General features: G+C 47.7%; 6 protein-coding genes and 1 non-coding gene across 7 annotated transcripts; 6 read left to right on the top strand and 1 right to left on the bottom strand.

Moving 5' to 3' along the window:
• Window positions 1-3,455: 3,455 nt before the first annotated feature.
• J7337_013630 (uncharacterized protein) lies at window positions 3,456-4,862 on the top strand (the record flags this gene model as incomplete). Its single annotated transcript, XM_044831110.1, has 1 exon — window positions 3,456-4,862. One exon carries the CDS (start codon window positions 3,456-3,458, stop codon window positions 4,860-4,862), a length of 1,407 nt encoding a protein of 468 aa, XP_044674385.1.
• A 482-nt stretch (window positions 4,863-5,344) lies between these two features.
• On the top strand, window positions 5,345-6,835 carry J7337_013629 (uncharacterized protein; the record flags this gene model as incomplete). Its single annotated transcript, XM_044831109.1, has 1 exon — window positions 5,345-6,835. The coding sequence occupies one exon, from the start codon at window positions 5,345-5,347 to the stop codon at window positions 6,833-6,835; it is 1,491 nt and encodes a 496-aa protein (XP_044674384.1).
• A 220-nt stretch (window positions 6,836-7,055) lies between these two features.
• On the top strand, window positions 7,056-8,063 carry J7337_013628 (uncharacterized protein; the record flags this gene model as incomplete). Its single annotated transcript, XM_044831108.1, has 1 exon — window positions 7,056-8,063. One exon carries the CDS (start codon window positions 7,056-7,058, stop codon window positions 8,061-8,063), a length of 1,008 nt encoding a protein of 335 aa, XP_044674383.1.
• A 175-nt stretch (window positions 8,064-8,238) lies between these two features.
• On the bottom strand, window positions 8,239-9,786 carry J7337_013627 (uncharacterized protein; the record flags this gene model as incomplete). The annotated part of the gene is made up of 3 exons (XM_044831107.1): window positions 8,239-9,110; window positions 9,159-9,612; window positions 9,664-9,786. The coding sequence occupies 3 exons, from the start codon at window positions 9,784-9,786 to the stop codon at window positions 8,239-8,241; spliced, it is 1,449 nt and encodes a 482-aa protein (XP_044674382.1).
• Window positions 9,787-12,666: 2,880 nt separating this feature from the next.
• Window positions 12,667-13,310, top strand: J7337_013626 (uncharacterized protein; the record flags this gene model as incomplete). Its single annotated transcript, XM_044831106.1, has 2 exons — window positions 12,667-12,816; window positions 12,870-13,310. 2 exons carry the CDS (start codon window positions 12,667-12,669, stop codon window positions 13,308-13,310), a joined length of 591 nt encoding a protein of 196 aa, XP_044674381.1.
• Window positions 13,311-14,381: 1,071 nt separating this feature from the next.
• J7337_013625 lies at window positions 14,382-14,453 on the top strand. The gene has a single exon. It is a non-coding gene; the product is annotated as a tRNA-Gln (tRNA).
• A 1,954-nt stretch (window positions 14,454-16,407) lies between these two features.
• Window positions 16,408-17,826, top strand: J7337_013624 (uncharacterized protein; the record flags this gene model as incomplete). The annotated part of the gene is made up of 1 exon (XM_044831105.1): window positions 16,408-17,826. The coding sequence occupies one exon, from the start codon at window positions 16,408-16,410 to the stop codon at window positions 17,824-17,826; it is 1,419 nt and encodes a 472-aa protein (XP_044674380.1).
• Between the last annotated feature and the right edge of the window lie 142 nt (window positions 17,827-17,968).

The following is a 17,968-nucleotide window of genomic DNA, read 5'->3' as shown; positions in this document are numbered from 1 at the left end:
CGGGCCATGCTTTTCACAAAAGTCCAAGGTTTTCCATGAACTATAAAGGGGATCTTTTCACTTATGTTTCACTCCTCTTCTTGGCGAATCTTCTGTAGACTTTACTAAGGTCGCGAATCATCTCTTGTCAAGCCAATCATTATCGTATGAGGCGAAACTACCAACTCTCCAGAGTTTCAACACCTCACCAACATGGCCTGTTCCTTTCATCCATTCCCGAGACTGCCCCTTGAGCTTCGGATGCAAATCTGGGACGCAGCATGTCTTTCCTACATCTTCTACGATCGTCACAAAGCTAGGATGCATTACATTGACGTCGAGCATAGTGCTGAGAGCAATACGCTCTTGGCATATCACGGGTCCATGGGTGATGTTGCCGAAGGAAATGACAAATATGGCTTCTTGGTACACGCGCTATGGACAGCCTGCTCTGAATCGCGGGAGGCTGTAGCAAGATACTGGCGTAACTACCCCTATGGCAATCTGTCCCTACCCCCTGCGAGGCTCCGCATGCGCGACAATGAAGGATTTTGGGATGCTCCTTTTTGCCCGACTATGGATATCTTTTGTATCCAAGCGAAGAGCTGGAAATGGAAAGCTCCGGACGGAAATGATAAGCCATGGCGGGTAGCCATCCCACATTTGAGCCAAAGTGTGGCTCAGTTGCACCCATGGGTCGAACTGGCCGTGACTTGTAAATTTTGACGAAACTCTTCTAACACTAATAACTTTAACTGCAGTAAGGTTCAGGTTTTAAAAGAGGCTTTAGCCCCTAGGCTATAAAAGTAAAAGATATTAATAAATATATATAGGTAATATACTTATTACCCTTATAATTACTTAAAGTCTTACTTTTAGTTAAAAAGCTAGATAATTTAATAACTAACTTTAAAAGTATATAAATAAGTAATTATTACTTATTTATAAAAATAATTAAATTAAAGTATATAAAATATATATAAAATAAGTCACTTATTAAAAGTAAGTTTATTAATTTAAAATAATACTTTTAAAATAACTTTTATTATAATTATATAATAAATAATTAATAAATAGCTTATATTATTTTTATATTTTTTAATATATTTTATATTATATAATATTATAAAGTTATATTATAAAAAATATTAAAAGCTTAATAATAATAATAGTTATAAAAGTCTTTATAATAATATTTTAAAAAGCTATATTAAAAATAAAGTCTTTATAAATCTTATTTACTTTACTTTTAATATATATATTTATAATATTAATTTATATAATTATTAAAAAAATATTACTTATAAATAAAAAGTAATATTATAAAATAATAAAAATAATATAATTTAATTAGTAATAATAAACTAAATCTAAGTATATAATATAATAGACTTATAGGAAAAGATAAATTATTATTATTTTTAATAATAAGTTAAGTAATAAGTAGTAATTATATTAGTTAAAGAGTTATAAGAAGAAAAAGTTAAATAGTTAGGTAATATTAGGTAGAAAAGCTTATTTATTAGAGATTTAGTTATAATTAGGATTAGGTTTTTAGTTACATAAAGCTTCACTAAATAAGTTATAAAGGTTTTAAATATAAAGCTAATGACTTTGATAATAGGCTTTTGGGATTCTTTCTGGCGTGTTTAACCTCGCAGACTGTCCCAACGATTGGAGGAAGCTCGCATGAAGGTGCCCTTGTTCTTTGACAATTTTCCTCCAGTCTTGACCTGGCGGCCTTTCCAGACGAGGATGGACAGCGCATATCATGTAGCTCGGACCCTCAGGTTTGTGCTGAGCTTGCCTCAACACAAGCATCGCCGAGGAGAATCGTGAGGAATTGAGCGCTTTGTGTCATATCCTGGAAGGGGTTTTTTGTAGACCTCAGATATCTGGGGGTAGATGTCTCTCTCGATTGGTGTTGACCTGTTCTTCCTCTCTTATTCTTTCCTCGTAAATGGATCCTCTAGTTGGTGAGCACGTAACCTGTTGGACGTTGAACTCCGTCAAAGCTCTTTGAACTCGAAGGCTTCTCACCCCTTCACTTATCTTTGTTCGGCTTGCTGATGGAAATTTGGTATCTTGGCAGGAGTAGGAAATGGCATTCGCAATGGACGGTACAACATAGCGCTCGAATCTCGATCCAGCTTCAGAAGAGTCGCTGTGTTTCGATTGGGCTGACATCGGAACGGTACAGAGATGTACAACGATGTCGCGGCAGGTGTGCTGTCTCTTGAGGGGAAGGGCAAACGAGAAGATCAGGGGGGAGAACTAAATGCCTGGATACATGCTTGGCTTTTGGCGCTCAAGTGATGGCTCGGGGAGGGAACAGACGATGCGTTTGGATCAGTGAGCACGCTTGATGGATGTTGACGATGATTGAGCGGATGAGATGGAGAAGACGAGGTAAAGTCTCATATGCACTAGCCTATAGATGCGGAGGGCGATGACGCAAGCAACAACGCAGGGGAAGGGGGACATGATCTTGGATGAGAAGAGCCCAACACGTGATATGGCTTTAGGTGGGCGGTTGCCTTGTCTCAGCACCTTAAGCAAGCTAACGCCCCAACTCCATCATCTTGCCTTGTCACCATTGCCTACGATGTCGACCGTCTACGACCGACAGCAATCACTCTCAACGACCGACATAACCCTCTTGGACCGACCTTCGACTTCGCGCACTGGACCGCGGCTAAGCGCTATTCTACACTCCGACGCTCTATGCATCAGCCAATGGTCTAGCTTGGAGAATCACCCCCATGGACTTCGCAACAGCCATGTCACAAGACAACGTCATCGACCTGCCCCTTTCTTCCTTCATTCAGTTGACAGATAGCTTGAGCAAGATACTGCCTGGCGAATGACAAACTCAGATGTTCGAGGTGGGAGAGCCTCACAAGCCCCCAGGTCAATCATTGTCTCAGCATTTTAGCAACCAGTGGCAGGTGGCTCTCACGTTCTCTCATCAAAGCCTATTCTGGACATGAGATTCATCTTATGAGTTTTCGACTAACCGAAAAAGTTCAAGGTGAGTCTTGGGGTCAGTTTCTCGTGACTTGCCTACTGATCTCAGCAACGACCAATGGAATGCCTTACGTCGCACGACGTTCAACATAATGCCGTTTTTGAAAACTTAACAGCCTGTTTGCACCAAGAGTTGGACAGAGCCTGGTTCCAGTGTTCGCTGCAATTGGCCACGTGAGTCTCGCTATTCCTGAACAGTCTCTTTGTTCAGCCAAATCCACTGAATATGACTCTAGCGATCATCCAAACAGATTTCGGAACACGATCGAGTTATCAAGCGAGCTTTCTCGACCCAAACCTCTTATCAAACTATATAATGCCGTTACGACCCTCTCACGGATCTTTCCGAACCACCTACATCCATCAACTTACCACGACCCACGCAAACAAACACAAACACAAACACACACAAGAATTGCCGAAACATCCTCTCTTCGAAATCAACTGTCATGTCACACACCTTCGAGATGAACGGAAAGTCTCCTCTTCTATTCCTTCCAGAGCATCTTCTTATTTTATTTTTGAATAAGGCCTCTTTCGATGGAGCTGATATGGACGAGATCATGAACGAAGTCATGGGCACTCGTCCATTGTTCCTTCCAAAACCGCGCAATGAGTCCGAGATCTTGAAAAGCGTTCTTCTCAAAGGGCAGTTTCCTTTCACGCTTAAAGGTTACTTCAAGTTTGGTTTCCAGCCTTCTTTCCAGTGGATTTCTACGCAGAGTCGAGACCCAAACCGCGGCGAAGATTCAGTCCTTGTCGGCTTTGCAGGGCGACATAAATCAGAAGGGGATACCAAAGATGGTCTGAATATCTTGAAGTTGTTTTTACATCAGACACTTCACGCTGTCAGGGCTTCTTCAGCTTCTGACCCGTCTCCACGACCTCCTATCGACCACTTGGTCGAATGGATCAAATGGACCGCAGATTCACTGTTTTCCGACGAATTCCGAGATGGCATCTGTGACATTATTGGGATGCTGTGCAAGAATGGTTGTGTGATTGATCTTTATCAAGATCGCTTTGGGGCCCAAGGTCATCCAGAAACAGGACCCGACAACGCAGTCGAGCTTGCAATGCAATCCTACTGCCCTAGCTCTCTCCTTGAGAACTTTCTCATGTACCGCCCAGCTAAGGAAGGGCCTTTGACCGCTAGGAGCAAGCTCTGGAGACGTTTCGGTTCTGATCTGCCTCGAGGAACACACCGCGCTGTGTCAAACATGGAGTGGATCGTCGCCGGTATTCACACCCAGTTCTACGGCCGAAAGATTGGTCCTTTCACTGGCTATGGTGAGAGACTCAAGGGACTTGACTACCCCGAAGGTATTGCTGAAGTCTACAAGATCAAAGCTTATTTGCTTTCGAACGACTATTGTACCGATGAGGTTGAAAGGGAGGCCCTGAACAATCTCGCCGAGGCGGTCACCAATATCCAAGCGATGTTGCCATTCACTGGCCGTCTTCAACATGGTGAGGAGAGCGAGGATGAAGGTTTGTTCCGACTCTACAGCGCTGTGTCATGCCTCGCTTCCGACTCTTACAAAAAGGAATGTGAGAAGCTGAATGAGGAGTTTGGCCCACGACGCCACCAATTCATCATCAATGACCGGTTTGATCCTCGAGTTGAATGGATGAAGTACACGGCTGACGTCAAAATACCCGAGTTGCAGAGTGCACCGGGAAAGAAGTTTCGCGATGAGGCCCTCGAGATCTGGCGGCGACTAATCATTGAGCGTGGTGACAACCGCCGATGGTGGGAGATTACGGAGCAGGATAAGTGGTTCGTTCCTATCGAAGAGGTCAAGTCTGCACTCGGAGCCGCCAATCCATCTGCTGCAGATTCTATGGGCTTGTAAGTGTTTTCGCTTTGCGTTGTTTCATTATTTAGGGGAGAGGCTAACTCCGGCGTTTCCTTGTAGCCCCATAGCGGACACTGGGCGCTTTGTACTTGGTAGTCTCGAGTTTATTAAGAACAATATCTAGTTGAACAAAAAGGTAAGTACATGAATCATTTTCCAATCGTACCACTGTGAGGGAAATAAGATAGTGACCGTGATACTAACGTTGCAACAACCAGGATGTGAACCCCGCACGACAAGCGCCGATCCCACTCAAAGTCGGAGAACCTTGATCATATCCTTCCTGATTGAGTATACGGAACCGACGCTTATCAGGCGGTCATGTTTCTCCACGATTGTTGCGCGAATCTCGTGCGGCTCTACAATTGAAGTCCGGATCCTTCTCGTCGCGCTGATTCGTTATAAAAGATCGACAGCGAGGCTTCTTCTTCACCTTTTCCCTCCTCCAAGGTTCTTTGCGGTCAAGCCAATCATTGATCATGAGGTCCTCATTGTCTCAGGTGGCAACAGCCAGCGTCCTTCTGGCTTCAGGCGTCAATTCTCTCGCTGTCGCGCATCCTCACTCGTTGCGAAGCGACACGCATGATGAGTCCCCTCTCAAGATCCCTGGATTGCCTCTACCGAACGCGACCAAGTCTTACTGGCAAGATCCTCCTCACCGCATCGCCAACCTCCGCACCACCAAAGACCTGCCGACAGAGGAGACCTTTGACTATGTCATCATTGGTTCCGGTATCTCAGGTGCCGCCACAGCACACAAGCTGTTGGATCGCGACTCCAGCCTATCAATTCTGATGATTGAAGCGCGAACTGCAGCTTCAGGCGCGACTGGTCGCAACGGAGGTCATTGCAAACCTGGTGACTACAATGGTGTGAAGGCTTGGGTCGAGACATACGGCGAAGACGATGCTCTTCGAATCGCCAACATGGAGCAAGATTGTGTCAACGATGTGCGCGATTTTGTCCGCTCACATAACGTTTCGAGCGATTTCACAGACGTTGAGACCGCCAGTCTCTACTGGACTGATGATTCATTCAAGACAGCCGTTGAGTCAATTGAGTTTCAGCACGATCTAGAGAAGCGACGACCCAATGACGTTCCCAAGAACAAGAGGACAATCTGGAAGGGCCAGGATGCTCGCGATTACTGGGGATGGCCTGAGATCGTCGGGGCCGTGACCTTTAAAGCTCATACTCAGAACCCATACCATACCGTCTGCGGGATGCTCGAGTACAGTCTTGAGAAGGGCCTCAATCTACAGACAAACACCATGGCACTGAGTCTCAACCAGCTCGGCAGAAAGTCCAAGACTGGAGCAAAATGGGAAGTCAAGACGAACCGAGGAACCGTCAAGAGCAAACAGGTCGTCCTCGCTACCAATGGCTTCACTCCTGCTCTTCACCCCGGCATCGCAAGCACCAACTTCACCATGCCTGTCCGCAACCAAGTCTCCGCTGTGACACCTTCCGCCAACACGACCGACAACAAGGTCTTCCGGCGAAGCAACAGCGTTCCTGATCTCCACAGCGGCAACGTCTACATCGCCGCTCAGCCCCCAGGTGCCAAAAACGCAGGCAGTGTTGTAATTGGCGGCTCGACCCAGATGTCTCCCACACGCGAACGGTACATCACCGATGATACAGCTATCAACGAGCAGATTGCATACGTCCTCCACGGCGCAGCGCGCACTGTCTACGGATATGAGAACTGGGGTGGTTCTACGAAGGTTATTCAGGACTGGACGGGTATTGTGTGCGAGACTCCGGATGGGTTTCCTCTAGTTGGCGAGGTTCCAGCTGAAGATGGGCTATGGGCTATTGTTTGTATGAATGGGCACGGAATGGCGTGGGCTTATAGGAGTGCTGAGGCGCTTGTTGATATGATGACTGAGGGAAAGACGCCGAAGTGGTTTCCTGAGCAGTTCAAGGCACAGCGAGCGTGGGAAGCTCAGGGTAACGACGAGTTGTGAAGTTTTTAGTAAAAATTACAAATTCAAAAGTCGCTTTCACTTAATGTCCAGCAAACATGGGCGAACTGAGTTTGCGACCTCACCAAGTGCCATATTGAGAAAGGCCTGTCTCGTGATTACATAATGCGCTTCTTATCATCACGAACCCCAATCTCCAGCCCCTCATCTTCATCTTCGTCCTCAATTTCAAGTTCACGCCTCAATCGCTCCCGTTCCAACTATGACGCCACCCGAATTGACGATTAGCCCGCCTTTACTGAACTCGGCAACCCCATGGGCTACCGACATCAACGACCTCTTGGCTATCGCTTCATCCCCTTCAACAGGCGCTATCACGACACGTACATCGCTTATCAATGGCTTCAGTCATCAACATGAGCAGCACCAATATCTCTTCTTCAATCCCGGAACTTTGTCCCCAGATCAAGGCACTTCTTCCAACCAAGTTCCGCCGAAGGGCCATACTGAAGATGCAATGGCAAGCTTGAACAACCTGGGTTACAGTCCCACCACGCTCGATGGATATCTGGGCTTCTTATCAGAGATTGCTCGTAGCCTTCCAGGACTGCGAAAGACTTTCATTGTTAGTGTTACAGGCTCACCCGAGGATATCAAAGAGAGCTATGTTCGTATCGAGGCTGCGTCGAAGGTCCTTCCATTCCCTCTAGCCATGGAGGTCAACCTAAGCTGTCCAAACATCCCTGGCGCTCCACCGCCTGCGTACGGGGGTGCTGCTCTCAAGAAATATCTTGATCTACTCCCGAAAAACCCATCCTTGCCCGTTGGAATCAAGACGCCGCCGTACACTCACCATGGACAGTTCGCAACCTTGATTGAGACCTTGATTCCAACTGCATCGTCTCTCAGCTTCATCACCGCCACCAACACTCTAGGGTCCTGTCTCATTCTTGAAAACGACAAGCTAGAACCCCAATTGCCCGGTACCGGTGTTGGTGGTATGGCCGGTCCTCCGCTTCACCCGCTTGCACTGGGTAACGTATCAACGTTGAGAAAGATGCTTGACCAAGTATCGGAACTGAGTCATATAAAGATCATCGGGGTCGGTGGAGTCCGTGACGGGGACGGTTATCGAAGGATGAGGAGCGTTGGAGCTTATGCCGTGGCGGTGGGGACTGGTTTGGGGAAACAAGGACCAGGGGTGTTTGAGAGGATTGAAAAAGATTTGAAGGGGGAGTGGAGAGTAAGTTCATTGAAGGAGAAGCTGTGAGTGGCCAACCCGTAAAGGGGTAGTGTCTGGTTCTCAGTAATGTTGAGAGTGGCTTGGGGACTGTTCATGTGTTCACGAGATGCGGCTTGTCATTGTTTGAACTCTATCAACGCTTGCATTTAACATCTACAAATCATCTATGATTACATCTAAACATCTATCCTCCATGTGCCCTCTAAGAAGAGTTGGAGTTATCGGCACAAGACCAAGCAGCAGAACCGCCGCTCACGCTATAGGAGTCGATAATACCCTTGATGGAACCATAAGTACCACCAATCATGAGGAAGGTACCAAGAACAATAATAAAGATACACCAGCCGACCATCATGGTCCACTTGGTAGTGCGCTGCGACTTGTCCTTGCCCTCAGCCCAGTGGTCGTAGAGCCAGAGGCAGCCAAAGAGCTGCATGCACTGCAGTGTTCCGAGAAGGGCGCCGACGAGGGAGACGAGACCGCCGAAGACGGGGATGCCGGAGGCGATGACGTAGGCAATGATGGCCATGCCGAAGGTGCAGCTGAGCCAGACAGCCCAGTGGGTGAAGCTGTTGGCGGTGAGGTGCTTGGAGCCTCGGAGGAGGCGAACGAAGGCGTACTTGGCGGGAACCTTCGAGTTGTCAGTCTCGTTTTCATTATACGGTGAGATGATTGAACTTACGTGAGTGTAGAGTGTAGCAGAGACGATGAGACCAGGAAGAGCCAGACCGTAGCTGACCTTCTTGATGGTCTTTCCAGCGGATCCGAGAGCGGGAGAAGCGACGTAGGTACCGCAGTAGTAGTAGACAACAATGCCGACAACGATGTAAACAACAGTTACGACGCTCTGGCAAAGGATCAGAGCCTTCTTGTAGTGCTTGGGCTCTCGCATCTCAGCGGCGATGGGGAAGAAGACGGGAGTTCCGCAGTAGGCGAAGATGAAAGCGGCGATGGCGGACATGGCCTCAGCGAAGGTAGGAGTGTTGAAGAGCTTGTAGTCGGACTTCCAGACACCATCTTTGGGGGCAAGGTCGGGGCGATCCTGAACACCAACAGCGATGGTGACGACAAAGACTGTAGTTTGTTAGAAGTGTTTCTGTACGAGTTGATAATGAGACTTACTGGATGTGACGAGGGTGACGAGACCAACCCAAGCAAGCCAACTGACTTTATCAAGGGTGCGAATCGAAGCCGTAACAAACGCGACAATACAAGCAACAGCCACAAAGACAGCAGTGCAAGTACCATGCATACTCAAACTGTTCAAAGCGATCGAAATACCAAGCATAGCAGAACCCGCAATGCAAATCGTAAGAAGCGAGTACGAGATACCGTAAAACTCCTTTCCAAAGCGTCCAAACACAAGACCAGCTGCGTCATCGATGCCGTAGACCTCAGGATGTCGCTGCTTGAACCGTCCGACGATGTAGTCTGACCACGTTGTGATGGCGGCGATGCACAGCATGCAGATGATGCCGGGGATGAGACCGAGGGCGTCGAAGGAGGCGGGGATTGAGAGGACGCCGAGACCGATTTGGGACTTCATCATCAGAACTGAGGTTCCGAGCCAACCAACCTGCTCTCGTTAGCTGTGTTTGCTGGTGTTGAGTTTACTTGGGTGACGTACGTTTCGGTAGTTGGGACCATCTTCGGTGATTGTTCCAAAGACAGCATCGTTGGTGACGCCGGCTTCTTCGCCGTGATGCTTGGTAGGCTCAGGGACCTGATTCTCCGAATCGTAATGGCTCATGATTGCAGTTCTTCCCTTTCACAAAGCTTGAACACAAAGATGGATAGACAAAGAGAGAAAGGCAACCCGAGTCTGGGGCACGCTTATATATCTATACCCCATTCTCATCTGGGGTATTGCATTCCTGTTCCCACCCAACTACGTAAAAGAGTTTCGTTGGAACATTTGATCTGCTCTACCCCAAACTGACTCGCATCTCCGTTTATGGATCCCAGTGGATAACGTAAGAGATAGGGGAGTGAGTCCTTTGATTCACGGACGAGGGCCCCATGGGGGCAGAATGTGCTGAGCGGGCCGAGTTTGTAGCTTATCTCGAACGGGTCAATCATTGACTTCTTCTCTTTCAGCCGAGAAATACCGTCCCTCGTCAAATTTTTCTGCAGAGTTTGTCCACACTTTTCCCCTTTTGTCAAGGCGCACTAGACAGAGTCAGGTTAGCGGTTCCGCTTCTCCAATTCAGCTCGCGGCTATTCTCGCTCCAATTCACGACTCCAACTAAACAAGCACCTTTCACAATCTTGTTGAACCGAAGACAAGGACTGTTTGTTCCTTGGGTGAAATCTCGGGGCCCCGGGTGGCAAGGGATGTTTTCTGTACGTAACAGACAGAGGAGGAAACGTGGTCATGGTATGATGACAGTGTAAGGTGATTCTTCCCCAAGTTTTTGGGTCAGAGAGTCAAGTGCTTGGTGCGGAGAAGGCACAGGTTACTCCAAGTTTTTGACGCCAGATCCGCTGCTGCTACTACTTCTGCTTGCTTGGCTCGGCCTGACATGGGAGATTGTGCAGGCAGATTTCGGCACTTGACGCCGTCTCCACTTGAGGCTGCGGTCGGCCCGAGACTCGTTCGCAGAGTCCAGTTCTTACGGCCGCAGAAGAGGGATCATCATCATCATGGATGGTACTCAGTATCGCTACCAACAAGAATTACAACATTATCTCTCCTCCTTGCCCAGTGAATAAACCTCAGTTCATGTTTATCTGACCATCCTTGGGCAAACCCATAAAAGCTATGAACACCCATCATCACCACATGTTTCTGCCCATCCCCTACCAGTGGAGTCCAACGGCGTTTGTACGTAAAAGAAACCACTTGATACATAATAACGTTGACCACATGTTTTCTTGGCGATTGTCAATGATAAACAGCGCCCCATGGGGAATATGGAGATGGTCTCCATTGCGACACGTCGTGACAGTCAAGATCTTGAGATCACTACGGAGTCCATTACATCTCTTAGATCATGAAGCTTGAATCGTGAAACTGAGGAAAAAATAAAAATGTGGCTAGACCAAGCACGGGTTAAGCTTGTATTAGAACAGAACTAAAATGATCGCCCCTTAAACCCAGGTTTATTGCCTCACCAGACAAAAACGACCTACCCAACACAGAAAAGTCTGCTGCAGAAAAATAAATGTCCCGTATTCTCCGTCGCATCATGTCGGGCTTACCGAGCCTGCAACCTCGGGTCCGCAGCCACAGATGTCGAGTTTTTTTCCTTCCAGAAATTTTCTCAAGCGGCGCTAGCTGGTCTTCTAGAACAACTTTGCTTTTATCATTGGTTCGGGAAAAGCCCGTCGTCGTGGCAGGGCGCGCTTCATGCAAGGGCGCGGTCTGGTGACGATCGGACGTGACGTGACACTACCCTAGAGATGCAGAGACACGTGGAATTGATCAGCAGTGACTGTTTCTGCTGTTCCCATGGCTGTTGGTTGCATTCGTGGTTGAGACTGAGAGTGAGTTCTGCTTGGAGAGGGATCGGCAGAGCTCATTTCTCTTGGAATGCTACGCTTTGAACACCGAGCAACACGAAGGATCAGAAGTTCAGAACGGGTCAACGGAGATAAACACCGTGCTATAGCATGAAATTACCCATCCAATTACATGCCCAGACTATAAGGCTGATCCAGCTCTTGGCCGCTCTCAAAAAGGCAATTACCCATCTTGTCCATTCGTATACAGCGCAAAGGCCAGCACTTGTTATTTGGAGTAATAAAATGTCTCGAAGCATTGGTAATCAGATAAATGAATTCAGGGATCTAGACTCTTGTTGGTAGGCTTTGTGTCCATGTTGATAGATATGCTAACAAAATGGGCCGATTTCTCTTCTCCACTCATGTCCGTGACCCAGAAATGTCGACGCTCCTTTTTTCCTCCATGAAGGACAAGGATACAGACGGTTGTTATCAATCGTCTACAAGTGGAATCTGACCTGAAACAGTGCTATCAGTGGTTATTTCCGATTGCAGAGGCATGCCAGAGTGGCTGCTTCACCAGCTGCACGGCGCGGTTGGGGCATGTCAGCTTCGGTGAGAACGAGCATGAAACGACTGTAGTGGTTTTTCGCGATATTGTAGCGCTACACAACTCGTTCCAGCTGCAAGATTGGTGAGATGGGCCTTATGACCTTGGTTTATGGCGATGCTTTTAGGGTCGTGAATTGATGCTGTTCTCGGGTATCTCGGACCCCGTACCAAAGATTGGGAAAAGGGACAAAGAATTATGGAGATTGGAAATGCGTGCTTCGGGTCCATTGATGGTCCGTGACGACAATGTCGATCAACGAGGGAGAGGGCGAAATCATTCCAGAACGGTTGTCCTACCCTAAGCCTGTGCTGTGAAATCGATCATGCACGGAAACTAACATGTTGGCGGTTTGCGTGCCGTGGGAGAATTGGCATAGAAACTGATCGAAATGCGAGAAAATTGGATGTCGCGTGTCATGAATCAACGTCTTTAGCAAAATCAGGGATCACTATGACGTCAAGTCAATTCAACGCTAAACTTGTCATAGTCTCCAGATGGTCAAACAACGTGCCATTGCAACAGCAACCTTCAGCTTGACGCCTGAAAGCACCTCAACGTCTACAAATCTACAAAATGAGTGATCTAAAGAAACCAGAAGTAAAGCCTGTACCAAAAGACCATCGATGGATCCTCTTCGTCTCAGGCCCGACAGCATCCGGCAAGACATCAGTCGCCAAATTCATAGCAGAGAAGCTCAATCTCAAATTCGTCGAAGGCGATGATGTCTGTTCCCTTTCCCTCCTCATCTCTCTACAACCCCACTAACACCCTCACAGTTCCACCCAAGAACCAACATCGAGAAAATGAGCCACGGCCAACCGCTCACTGACCAAGACCGCTACGGCTGGCTGCAAGCTCTCCATGAACACGCCACGCACCATCCCATCGGTCCAGGAACAGAACACCTCGTCGTTACCTGCTCAGCACTCAAGCGCCAATACCGCGACATGCTACGTGAAGGATCTGATAAGGCCGGTGATCTGCGTGTGCATTTCTTGCATCTTGATGCGCCGGAGGAAGTGCTCACGAAGCGTGCTGCGGAGAGGAAGGGGCATTTTGCGGGACCTGCGCTTGTGCATAGTCAGTTTGAGGTTCTGGAGAGGCCGACGGAGGATGAGAAGGATGTTTTGATTGTTAGCGTTGATCAGTCGGTTGAGGACGTTCAGAGGGAGGCGTTGGAGAGGGTGAAGGAGCTGTTGGATGATGACCCCGAGTAGTCGGATCACGGCGGCAATAGTCTGAGAGGAGTTGAATACATGCTGGATTGCAACTTACAGCAGGAAATCTCAACAACAGGACTGGAGAGCACTTCTAGTTCCTGGGGCGTTGGGCTTTGCATTTGCAAACGTTTCCAAGAGCCTAACTATACAAGACCACAATACTGCTGCACAAGACAATATAAACCGCTACACCTAACATTCTACAAATTACAATTAATGAAACAGGTGATAATAAGGTTTTGAACTATCTGCTAAATGGATGCATATTGGCAAGGGCTATTGAAACTTGGATTGCTCTCGAGTCTCACAACCTCAACCTGCAATGCGATTTAACTAACACCTTACCTTAGTTCTAACCGCCACTTCCCCAAGGCAGTGACCAGAGCAAATACTTCATCATATACTAAAAAAAAACCTTAAAACCATCTTGATATTATACCGGGCCTGGTATTCCCATCGCTAGGCGCCAGAAACAAAGGGTGGTTGGTTATGTCGTTTTGTGATGGGTATACCACGCGCGATACGACATAAAGGCGGATTCACGTTTAGCAAAAACTTACATACAACAGCGGGGATTCGCTGGTCGTCACCGACCCAACTACTAATCCGCCGGTTAGTGGCTTGACTATGGGAGAGCAGACGGGATCCCGTATTTTCCACTACCTATGGTCGTATGTGACAGTTAAGCTGTAGTCCGAGGTTATATGCTAGAGAGTGACAGATTCCCAGCGCTGTCACGCATCTCCAACTCCCGCCGTTTGGTGACCGACCCGATGTCACCAAAACAAAGCTTGTACCTCTGACGTTCCTGGTCGATTGCTATATGAGCTTTCACGCGAGAATCAGGCGTAACATGTTTAATTGTGAGGCGGAAAAAAAATCTGATTTTAAAAGTATGCCATTAAGCACTTGAGTTGGTAGCTGCATCTCAACAGCTTGAACGAGATGGTTGCAAGCGAGTTGTTGCGTGCAGTGTAACTAAGGAGTTCAGTGGAGCCGCGCGCTGTCGGGCGCTTGAAACTGTCAGGAATTGGCTTTGCACTCGAAACCTGCACCAATTAGAACACAGGTTTCGTGGTCTAACGGTTATGACTGCGGATTCTGATTCCGCCAGCGAGGGTTCGACTCCCTCCGAGACCTTCCTTTTGCTCTTCCGCATGACGCACTCTTTTGTTTTTCATCTTTTTCTTCTATGATATATTCAAGCAGATCATCTCGGTATCGTGGATTTGGTATGTGACCTAGAGTATTGAAAGCCTAAACACGATCTGGCAAACGCAGGGACAATGTTAACTAGACGTCAGTTCTGGCGAGATTACTCTGTCTTGAAAGATATCTTAAGATTTCAGCTAGCCAGAGTCCGAAATAAATTCGGAAGATCCGGACTACAAAGGATCGAGAAGGAAGCTAAGTTCTGTATGCCGGAATAAGCTCCCAGCGACAAGTCTCAACTGCAAGGAAGAAAGAGAACAAAGAATTGACACAAGTTCCAGCATCGATTACTTAAAGCACTTCAACAACCTTCAATAGTAGGTGAACACATATATGGTCAGATTGCGGGCTCAACCAATCATTTTACAATCTCCAGGATGAACATGCATCGGCGAGTTGAGAAGACTTGTTTTGGACACTCTCAACTGCCCCCATACAGTAACACAGGCCGACTGCTAATTACTTGTCATTGAATTGGGCCTTATGACGAACAGACCTTGTTTAATTCGCTTTCTTGATTGTTCCTGGAGAACACTGTTACAGTTAGGGGGCTTCAAGAATAGAGGACAAAGCCAGGCCATCCCCCTTTCTTGCAGTCGAGACTTATGGCTGAAACCTTAATCAGCACAGAGAAATCAGTTATTTTTTCATTGCTTTGACTCTTGTGACTTTTGAAAGTGGAAGAATCGCTTCCAGTCTCGATTTGTTGTCTCCGAAATATGGTCCGAGACAAGAAGGACATAAGTAACTCCAGATATTCTTGAGTGTTCCAAGCTCAATCATACGGAATGATTGAAATATTTCAAGAGATTTCAACCAAAGGAACAGCCAGTAGTTATAGTGACAATTATTCGAATCCAGTGAGAGATTGGATGAAGCGCGAAGACTAACCTCTTTGAAGCGTCTTCACTTCAGGGGTCTTTTTGCCCAGGGAACATCATTCTCGTATTCAAAGCCTCCATATCTCAACTACTGACTTATCACATTTTGCGGCTTGAGACGCCTTCATGCTAAATCGACGTTGCAAAACAGTCGTCTTTGTATAACCCTGTTATGGACTGGCTTATGTAGCTATCTGTTTGCAAGAATGGAGACCAGGTCAACTTGTCAAACAAAAAATTGTAGTTGGTTAGTATGATGTATGACGCCAAGAATAGCTGTAGCATGCGGTGAGAAGCCAAGCATGGAAAACAAGAATATTCGAGAAAACCCAACACAGACACGCAACAGGGCGATACAACGATCCACATATACCCTTATCTCAGGAATCCCGACCAGGAACACACCAAATTTTCATCTTTGCCTCCAAGGAATACGTAGCATTGAGCACCTCATTCCGCCAACTACACTTCCCAGAAGAGAAAGATCCAGGAACATCACACCCTCAAAGGGGCAACATTCTCGATCTCAAGATCGCGACCCAATTTAAGCGGTTGACAGGCCCGCAATTAAGAGATTTTAGCGGCGAAACCGTGCGGCTCAAGAGTCCACACTTGGAGAGAAACCTCCGGTTGACGTTAGAGTGGAGGACAAACGTCATTATTATAACAGCTGCTACACCTGTACCTGAATCATATAAAAGTTCTGAACCCGGATTTTACAGTGGAAATGAGCAAGAATCTACTGAGTTTGAGCGTTTACCATGACTGGGCATCAGGAACAGAATCATGATTATTTTTCGAAACCCGCGACGCCTTCGACGCCGGGACAGGTGCATCTTGGGAATGTCGCAAGCAGAATCCCCAGCACCATCTCGGACCGAGAAGCACAACCTGATCGTGCAAAGTCGACACACTCAAGACGGCGTGCGCTCCATGGGTTACCATCTAGTTTCGTGTCGCGAATGAGCAAGCGACCCATCAGCTCAAGGCGCTTTACCAGAATGTCCAGCGGGCACAGTACAGCGCGGCCTACAGTACAGCACCATGCATCCCAATATCATGAGTATGCCCCTGCCGAAGAGGGATACTATGAAGAGAACCCTTGGTTCGGCGAGGCAGGCAAGAAGCCAATCTTCAGTCTCGGAAAACCTCTTCCCCACCGCGTTCGTCGCAAGGTGGTGAAACCGATCGGACCAGATGGAAAAGTTGACGAAGAAATGGCCATCGTCAAAGAGGACTCTGAGGATACACCTGCCGGCTATGCCTCGCGCACCACTTCAGGTCAACCATACCGAATGCACACTCAAACCAGCATTGCATCACGCGACGTGCAGAACCAGCAGAGTCGAACAACAGCATCTGGAGTCGCACATAACGAAAAGCGCAACGATGCAGGACAGCCGGTATTTGACTACGTCCCCGGTGAAGCAACGCCCGCAGCAACACCTTCGCATCGCGACCCTGCATCAAGAGTTGCTTCTCATCAACAGAGTAACAATCAGCCAGACTACAAAATTGACAGCGAACCTTTGGGTCAGCAGGAGAAGCCGGAGGTTGAAGCTGGTGAAACGGATCCGAATGAGATGAGGAATTGGTGGGCGAGGATACGAGCGAAGCACCCTGAGCCACTTGCCGAATTCCTTGCTACTTCTGTTGCCATCTTCCTCGGTCTCACTGGTACTCTCTCTGTGAACCTCTCGGCAAAGCAATCGCAGCCTTATGGAACTTACGAGACTTCTTGTTGGGCATGGGGCTTCGCATGGATGTTTGGCATCTACCTCGGCGGCGGTGTCTCAGGCGCACACATGAATCCCGCTATTTCCATATCTCTCTCCCTATTCCGTGGTTTTCCATGGCGGCAGTGTTTTATCTACATCCTCGCCCAATTCATCGCCAGCATCGTCGCCGGAGCTCTTGCGTACGGTATCTACGCTGACTCAATCCACTACGTCGACCCCGAAATGGACGGCATGTCAAAAACATTCTTCTCAACACCTCGAGAATGGGTCTCCCTCCAATCCGCATTCTTCAACCAAGTCGTCGGTAGCGCCATCATGATGATCGCAGTCTTTGCACTAGGTGATGATCAGAACAACCCACCCGGCGCTGGCATGCATGCTCTGGTGCTCGGCTTTTTGGTAACGACCCTCAAGTTCACCCTCGGGTATAATATTGGATCTGCACTGAATCCTGCTTCTGATTTTGGACCGAGAGTTGTTGCGTATGCGGTTGGATATCGAGAGTCAAATGTGTTTCACAGCGGATGGTGGTTCTACGGGCCTTGGGCGGCGACATTGATAGGGTCGGTAGTGGGATGTGCGCTGTATGATGGGTTTGTGTTTGTTGGGAGTGAGAGTCCGATCAATTTTCGGTTCAGCAAGGAGATTAAGCACAGGGCTAATAAGTTATTAAAAGATTAGAGTCGCCATAGATATATACCATGTTTCATTGCAATTAGCTGCCACGTCCACCTTAGTGTGGAGGTTTATCCCTTCGTCCGTCAGTTATTAGATCCCGATCTCAATCGATGCACTTCGATGCACGTCGATGAAGGAAGACCCA

This window comes from Fusarium musae, chromosome 11 (assembly GCF_019915245.1).
Source record: "Fusarium musae strain F31 chromosome 11, whole genome shotgun sequence".
Lineage (NCBI taxonomy): Eukaryota > Fungi > Ascomycota > Sordariomycetes > Hypocreales > Nectriaceae > Fusarium > Fusarium musae.
The sequence above is the reverse complement of the archived record's forward strand: the minus strand, read 5'-3'. Positions and strand labels throughout refer to the sequence as shown.